The following is a 9,096-nucleotide window of genomic DNA, read 5'->3' on the forward strand; positions in this document are numbered from 1 at the left end:
GAGGCTTTATAATTTTTCCCAATAATTGTGGAAATTGAATACAAAAAGAAAAAGGCCAATATCAAAAAAATCAAACGTCCAGCTTTTCTCAATTCTCAATCAAAATATCCGTGTAACTACACCAGCGTGTATCGTGTCCTGCATCTGTTTACTCTTTAACAAAAAGTTCAAAACCATCCAAAAACGAATGAGGAGCAAAATTGCAGAGAAGCACCAGAATTTTCAATCAAGGAAGCCATTCTTACGCCAAATCACGTTCGGAAGCCGATAGACGAAGAAGGAACAAAATTGCAGAGACGCACCAGAAATTTTCAGTCGAGGAAGCCGGTCTTACGCCAAACCGCGTTGCGAACCCGGTGGAGATCTCGTCCCTTGAGCGTGCGCCCCGCCCCTTCCAGAACCGAGAAGGTCGTCATCGGAGACCTCGCCGCCATCTCGTGAGGCGTAAAGCTATCCTTTTCCTCCTCTTCCTCTTCCCTTCCATCATCCAGAAACCCAAACCCTTTCTCCCTCATCCCCTTCCTCTTCGGCAACTCCGGAACGCTCAGCGGCGCCGATCTCCGGAGCAACCCCCGCTCAGACAAATCCGAAGGCCGCGAAACCTCCCGCCCGCAGAACGGCGGCCTGGGCTCCGGTTTCCGGTGCAGAACCCGCCGACTCGTGGCGCTCTTCTCCTCCGAGACCGCGGCGAGGATCCCACGAAATTCCAGCCGGAAGCGTGGCGATCGCTGCTCCGGCGGGGAAGAGCCCTCCGAAAGGTGGTGGACGGAGAACGGCCAGAGGACGTGGAGCTCGGTGCCGTTGGAGTCGGAGAGGGGACGCCGGGGTTCCATGCCGAGGTGGCGGCCGGAATCCATGGAGGTGGCTTTCCGACGGTTCAAGCCGCTGAGATCGTACGGATTCGGCGATCTCCAACGGTTGCGACCATCGGCAGGTGGCGGGGAGAGGAAGAGGCGGTGGTGCAGCGAGAAGCAGGGGAAGTGGCGGACCGGCCATAAATAACGACCTTGTGGGACCACTCTGTCCTTCCCGCCATGCCAACACGGCTTGTGTTTAAAGTCTCAGTGATAATCGCATCAACCTAAAATAACTTATAAAAACAGTCGCCTATCATTTATTGAAACGTCGAAAGATAGGAGAATTTTATAAAAAATATCCTCAATCTTTCCATATATTTTCTTTTGCCCTCCAAACATCGTGCATAAGACGGCTTTGGCTTGACTCTTCGATTTTCTCATTGTAACCGTCCACCCTTGGTATTAAATGGGGATCCGTTTTTGGAAGGCGGCATTGGGTTGGGGTCTTCATTGCGTTGCTTCTTTTGGATCAAAGTGGGTCCTGGGTCTGGACTTTATGTGAGGTCCGAAAAGGCACCCGAGTTGGGGGTTCGGATCCACTATCTCATTGACTCCAATCTATTTTTAACAAGGGCCTTATCCACTTTGGTGTCGCCTGTTTATGTGATCTAATGGATAATCTGGATAGGACCCGATTCCTTCTGTCTCCTTTTTCCCTTATCTCTCTAGCTTGATTGTCAAAGTGGGGAATAACACGCATGCGACTCAAAACCGATACTCCGATCCAAATACCATGTTCAATGACGGAGCAGTTTTGCTTTGTGGGTACCGGATTTCAGAGTGAAAAGATCACAAATATTTGTGCATTAAGTACATGATCACCCTCCATCTTATGGACAGGCCAATCAGGTGCTTAATGCCAAATGTTATGCCATATGATTGCACCCAATCCCGACTCGATTTCTAACCTGAAATTGGATGGAGATATGCTATCTGGAGAGAGAACTAGCACTTAGGTTCAAGTAGGTTGCTTAGGATTTGACAGTCAGGTCGGGGTCGAAGCTAGTCATGTTGTGACTTGTTTACAGATAAGCGATTGGGATGAAAATTGTAATATCGCTTAGTTTGGTAATTCGTCATTTTATAATTTTTGTCAAAATTTTGGTTAAGTCTAGGAGAAAAATTGTGTGAGGCTTCATTTTTAAATTGATGACTTTGAGTCTGGGCTTGGCCCAGGCTGCATCGACAAGGTCGTAACGAGTCAATCGAAGCGAGATAAAGAGTTTTATTTTTTACTTTTAAATTCAAGCAAAATTCAAGTTATTTTTAGGCGAAATTTTGAATTTGATATTCATGTAATATGTCGTTGGATGCGCCTCAGAATTCTGAGGGCAACGACATTTTACTTTCCTGAATTTGAGTTCTGGTTGTCCTAGAAATCACTTTTTTCAAAAATTGAGCAGTTTCTCGAACTAGATCCGAAACTAGATCATATTGGATTCAAGACATATGATCTGAATTATTATGGATTTAGATCTTATTTAAGATCTACTTTAATCTAGATTTAATCCAGATTTTGATCCATTTTTGTTTTGGGTATGGGTTTGGATTTTGGATTCAGATTCTGATCCAAATCTAAGCCCAACATTTTTTAGCTTTTAATTCAATACAAAGCTTTAATTTGGAGTTTAATAAGGTTGGGAAGCCTTTTGGGTTAATTTGGTTATTTTTGGGAGCCTTTAGATAATTTTTAATTAATTAATATTTAATAAATAAATAAATTATGTTAATTCTGAATTTTATTTTAAGGGTGAGTAGAACTCCTTAAGAGAGAGTTTTAAAAGTTTTAGAAAGAAAAAAAAATACCAGATGTAGAAAAGTCAACCTTTAAAGAGTTTCAAAAAATTTGGAAACAAGATAGAGAGAGAGTTTCATGTTTTTTTGAAACACTCTTAGAGAGGGCTAGAGAAGGGGGGCGTCGCCCCCTCTCACACTATTTATATAGAAAAAAAAAGAAGGGAAAGTGAAAGAAAGAGGAAAAGAGATAGAGAGATTGAGGGAATGAGACGAAGAAGAAGATGGTTCTTCTTCTCCAATCATCCAGACCCTTTTCCACCATTGTTTCTCATATTTTTCTTCAATATTTGCAAAGGTACGGGTCTTCACTTTTGAATATAAGTGAGAAATCAAATGTTGGTTCGATTTTATGCAATATGTTAGATGAAATCCATGGGAAAAATGTTTATATGGTTGATTCCTCAAAAATGCATGGAGGATGATCTATGGATCTTCCTCCATGGCTGATTTCCGGATGTTCTTTCATCTTTTTCATGAAAAAAATTTTGTGTGCATGTTATAACAGAATTTTATTTGACATAGGAGTGGTTCTTTTAGGAACCGCTTTGATGGGTGTCGCTTCCCATTGATGGATCTTGATATGAGTGGTTTATATGCATGAAAATATATGTTGAAATCATGTTGTATGCATGAATTTTTTAGAAAAATGTGTGTGTAATGATGTGTTTGTTGAAAACATTGAATACATATGCATTGTGGAATAAGCATAGGTGGCTTAATGTTCCTGTTAGACTTATGAACATGCATATGATTTGATTTGTTTACAGTCATGTGTGAATGTAACCATGTTTAACTTTGCATATTTAAGCCTTAAATCTGTAAACACATGTATGTACAATCTTGAGAATATTTATAGTGTGTTTCATTATGGAACCTTGCATGATACATGTATAGTTTATTTTTGAAAAGAATTTTTCCAGATTATGCTAGTGGGCTATTTTTTTAAAATATATTTATTTATTTATTTTGTGTTGGTGGGTTGTCCTGCCCTGACAGCACACGCACATAGGCCCTGGTTGGGCCTGTGTATGGGCTGTCAGGCCCAACCGACCGCTAACTCGGCCCGCCCGGCTTGGCAAGGATCTGCCTGGCATAGTTTGGCCCTTGGGTAGGACTGGGACAGGCCTGACAGTCCCCTGCCAGGCCCGGCCCAGGGTTGACCAGACTCAACTCAGCTGACTAAGGTCAGTTGGGCTTGTTTGAAACCCCAACCAACTAGGTGTAAACCCCCTTTAGAAAAAAAAAATGAGGGTGTTGGATTCTTGTTTTTACAAAAAAATTTATTATATGTTGCCTTTGTAAATTTCTAGATTTTTGCCATTGTGAAGGCTTCGGCTATGTGCATGCTAGAGAGTCATTTTCGCATGCTTATGCTTGACTAATTTTGTGTGATCAATATTCAAATGCAATGTTAATTGCATGTGTATTTTGTGAGCATGTGCAAATATAGAATTTTAGATTAGGTTGCATATGGATAGTTGCATAAGTAGCCACATGTTTAAGTAAAGAGATTCATTAATGAAAGCTTGCATGTGACGTAAGTGTGTGAATTAAAGCATACATTTGTCATAAATAAATGCATTAAATGGAATCATGCATTGACATGAATTTCGATATTGAGTGAGAGCATGCAATGAATATGTACATTCAATGAAATCATGCCTTTGACATGAATGTGTGAATCAAATGAAAACATGTAATGAATGTGAAGTTGTGAACTCATGCACATGCATCGTTTTATGTGCACCTTTAATTTGCCTACATGAATGTGCATTGTGAAGCATTCAAAAGTAATGCATTGTGGTATGTTATTCATGGTTTTTGCACATGGTGCATCGATGATCAAAATGAATCATCGTGGGCCTGGTGGGCCTTGAGCAATGGTTTGCTCCCTCTTTATTTACTTTTAAATGCATCGCAAAAATCATATTTATTTTTATTGCATTGTATTGCACTTGTTCTGGACCGCCATGTTTTTTACCTCTTTGGTACTCTAGAGTGCCCCACAAGGCCTTACGGCCTAAGCACCGCGTGTATTTGGACCCTCTATTCCCCTCTTGATGTACTTTGCTTTCAAGTATCTATAAAGAAGCTTTTTGCATCTCTCTCTCTCTTTGTGCTTGTGCATACGCGTACTCTTGCTTCCGCTCATGCGTGTGTGTTGTGTGTTGCTTGTGCACTTAAAAGGACTGCCTTCGGTGTGTGTGATTGCCCGAAGCTACGTCACGGGGGCCTTCGCTTCCCAGCCCGTGACAAGTTGGTACCAGAGCCTTGTCGACATTGGGAGTGACAATGGCGCCGAAGAAGATTGCCATGACTCCTTCAAGCAGTATGGTTCTTGCTGAAGAGGACTTCATGGCCGATGATCGGATGTCAGCCATCTCGCGCGATGTGGCGGAGCTGACTGGGTCAGTGACCAACATGGAGAAGTTGGTTAATGGAACTTGTGTCACTTTTAGAGATCTCAATGCAGAGATCAAGACAGCAGTAGAGGGAGTGGAAGACTCGGTGGAAAGTCTTGCCACTAAACTTAACTACTCGGTGAAGGACTTTTCCACCAGATTTGATGATTTGTTGGGTCAGTTCATCATCATGGTTGCTGAATTGGATGTTGTTCGACGAAAGAATGAACAGTTAGAGCGGCAGTTAAGAACTGCCCCGGTTGGCAGTGTTGCGACAAATGTGGATAGACCACGTTACAGGTTACCTGAGCCCGCAAAGTATAAAGGCACGCGGGACTCAAAGGATCTCGAGAATTTTATCTACGAGATGGACCAGTTTCTAGAAGCTGTGAGGATAGAGGAGGACGCAAATAGACTGCGCACCGCAACAATGTACTTTGCGAATGAAGCGACCCTTTGGTGGAGACGTCGCTTAGGTGATGTTCGACGGGGATTGGTTGCTATAGTCTCATGGGAAGACCTCCAGAAGGAAATGCGAGACTACTTTCTACCTAAAAATCAAGATAAAATGGCCCGCAAAAGGTTATTGGCATTGAAATAGACAGGGTCAGTACATGACTATGTCAAGGCATTCTCTTCGATAATGTTGGAAGTGGAGAGAATGGATGATGAGGATCGGTTGTTTTACTTTGGCAACGGGTTGCAAGGATGGGCAAACCAAGAACTCATTCGGCATGACCCCACAACACTAGCTGAGGCGCTTGCGGTTGCAAAGAAACTTGTCGAGCTGGATAGGAATGACCCTGCATTTCAAGGCAGACAACAGAGAAATGATCGCAACAATCGAAGGGACAATCGAAGGAACGACCAAGGACAAAATGTTGGTCAGGGAAACCAGCAGAATCATGGCCGGCAAGATGGCCAAAATAATAATCAGAATTAGAATAACTTTCAAGGTGGTAATTATCGTCGCCGTGACTGTCGCATTTGCCATGGGGATCATTGGCAAAATACATGTCCCAATAGAAACCGCGGTCAAGAGAATGAAGATAACCGCGCACCCCGAGTTGCGAATGCTGTTCAGGGTGAGGAAGAGGATCAACCTGCAGAGGCGCCAACAGTTGGCGCAATGCAGATGATGAATGCAGTAAAGGTCGCAAACAGTATGGAGCCGACAGTATGCAAAGAATTGATGTATTTGGAACTTTTGCTCAACGGAAGACTTACCAAGGCATTGGTAGACACGGGTGCCACACACAACTTCATCTCGCGTGAAGAAGCAGAACGGTTGGGATTACAGTGGGAGCAAAAAGAGAGCCACATGAAAGCGGTTAATTCAGAGGCTAAATCCATCTACGGTGTCGCTCGAGATGTACCAGTGCGGATCCACAACTGGTCAGGAAGGATTGCGTTATCAGTCGCACCCATGGATGATTTTAAAGTCATCCTCGGGATGGAATTCTTGAGAAGCAACAAGGCAGTGCCGATGCCCCACCTCAACGTTGTCAGCTTTGAGAGTGAGAGTCAGCCCTGCATGGTTACTGCGATGACGAGGAAGCCTTGTGAGCGTTTGGTGTTTGCGCTCTAGTTGAAGAGAGGTATGAAAAGTGGTGACGAAACTTTTCTTGTCACAATCCGTGCTATAGATGAGGTAGAAAAAGTCGTGGATGTCCCAGAGGCCTTAGCGCCAGTATTGAAGGAGTTTGGTGATGTTATGCTCGACGAGATGCCGAAGAAGCTACCTCCGAGGCGGGAGGTAGATCATCAGATTGAATTAGTACCGGGTGCACGACCACCCGCAATGGCTTCTTATCGCATGGCAATTCCTGAGCTGCAGGAATTACGCAAACAACTGGATGATATGCTCGAAGCGGAGATCATCCAACCTTCCAAAGCTCCCTTTGGAGCGCCCGTGCTGTTTTAAGCAAAGCATGATGGGTCGAAGCGGTTGTGCGTCGACTACAGGGCACTAAACAAAATGACGGTGAAGAATAAGTACCCACTTTCTTTGATCGCGGACTTGTTTGATCAACTTGGAAAGGCTAAGGTCTTCTCTAAGTTGGATTTAAGATCTGGCTACTGGCAAGTCAGAGTTGCAGAAGGTGATGAGCCAAAAACTACAATGTGTAACGCGATATGGAGCGTTCGAATTTCTGGTCATGCCCTTTGGCTTGACGAACGCCCGCTACCTTTTCGACCCTAATGAATAAGATCTTCTACCCGCACATTGACAAGTTTGTCGTCGTGTATTTGGATGACATAGTGGTGTATAGCGACTCGATGGAGCAGCATGTTTAGCACCTTCGGATTGTGTTTCAGACTCTGAAGGACCATGAGCTATATGTCAAGCGAGAGAAGTGCCTATTCGGCCAGAAGGAAGTCCATTTTTTGGGGCATATTGTGGGAGGAGGCACTATCAAAATGGACCATAAGAAGATTGAAGCTATTCAAGCATGGGAGCCGCCCTCTAAGGTTCCTGAGTTGCGCTCTTTCTTGGGGCTTGCAAATTATTATCGGCGCTTCATCAAGGGATACTTCCAGATCGCGGCTGCGCTCACAGATCTGTTGAAGAAAGACAGACCATGGCTATGGTCTGATGCCTGCCAGAAGGCTTTCGATGGGTTGAAGCATGCCTTGACCGAGGAACCAGTGCTAAAGTTGTCTGACTGTCGGCAACCGTTTGAAGTACAGACTGATGCGTCTGACTTCGCTATTGGTGGGGTGTTGCTCCAAGAAGGACATCCTATCGCATTTGAAAGTCGAAAGTTGAACGACGCTGAACATCGATACATTGTGCACGAACGCGAGATGTTGGCGGTTGTTCATTGTCTCCGCACCTGGAGACACTATCTTTTGGGATCACAGTTTGTTGTGCGCACCGACAACGTTGCGGCAAGCTACTTCCAAACTCAGAAGAAGCTGAGTCCAAGGCAAGCGCGTTGGCAAGATTTCTTGGCAGAATTTGATATGGTCCTCGAGTATAAGCCAGGCAGGACCAATGTTGTGGCCGACGCCTTGAGTCGAAAGGCGAAACTTGCAGCTTTTCTCGCTTGGGAGGGCAGTGTGAGCCAACCGACGAGCGATCTTCTTGAACAAGTGCGAGAAGCTTCGAAAAGTGACCCAATGGCTCAACAATTGATTGCATTGGTGAAGGAAGGAAAGACGCGGAGATTCTGGCTAGAGGATGGTTTGCTCCGCACTGCGGGCGATCGTCTATATATTCCGTGACAAGATACCTTGAGGAGGCGCTTGATACACGAGTGCCATGATACTACTTGGGTGGGTCACCCAGGACAACAGAGGACCTTGGCATTGTTGGAACGTGCATTCTACTGGTCGCAGATGCGCGATGACGTAGATGCCTATGTGCAGACTTGCTTGATTTGCCAACAAGACAAGCCCATCAATCAGAGACCCGGTGGACTACTGGAGCCCCTACCTGTGCCTAGCCGCCTGTGGGAGTGCATAACCATGGACTTCATTGTAAGATTGCCGAAAGCACAAGGTTGTAGTTCGATTTATGTGGTTGTGGATAGGTTCTCGAAGTATGCTATCTTCGTGTCTGCCCCTGCCACCTGCTCAGCCGCTGATACTGCAAAGTTATTCGTGCAAAACATAATTAAGCATTGGGGAATTCCAGAGAGCATCGTCAGTGATCGTGATGTACGCTTCACTGGCAAGTTTTGGCGAGAAGTGTTTTGCTTAATGGAGACGAACTTGCATTTCAGCACAAGTTTCCACCCCCAAACCGACGGACAGACAGAGAGAATAAATGACATGCTGGAGGAATACCTGTGGCACTTTGTCAGTGCCAACCAAAGGGATTGGGTTGATTTACTTGATGCGGCTCAATTCTGCTATAACCTTCAAAAGAGCGAGTCATCCGACCATAGTCCATTTGAAGTCACAACTGGACAACAGCCGCAGACTCCACACTCCCTTGCTGCACGAGGGCGTGGAAAAGCAACTTATGCATACCAGTTTTTCAGGAACTGGCAAGATCAGATAGAGTTGGTGAAGGCATATCTAAACAAGGCAAC

At 44.6% G+C, this 9,096-nt stretch overlaps 1 protein-coding gene across 1 annotated transcript; it reads right to left on the reverse strand.

Moving 5' to 3' along the window:
• Nucleotides 1-200: 200 nt before the first annotated feature.
• Nucleotides 201-857, reverse strand: LOC149816982 (uncharacterized). Its single transcript, XM_089986996.1, has one exon. It carries the CDS (start codon nucleotides 855-857, stop codon nucleotides 312-314), a length of 546 nt encoding a protein of 181 aa, XP_089843122.1. The 3' UTR covers nucleotides 201-311.
• Nucleotides 858-9,096: the final 8,239 nt, after the last annotated feature.

Source organism: Nuphar pumila, chromosome 14, assembly GCF_984573655.1.
Source record: "Nuphar pumila chromosome 14, dmNupPumi1.hap1.1, whole genome shotgun sequence".
Taxonomy (NCBI): Eukaryota; Viridiplantae; Streptophyta; class Magnoliopsida; order Nymphaeales; family Nymphaeaceae; genus Nuphar; species Nuphar pumila.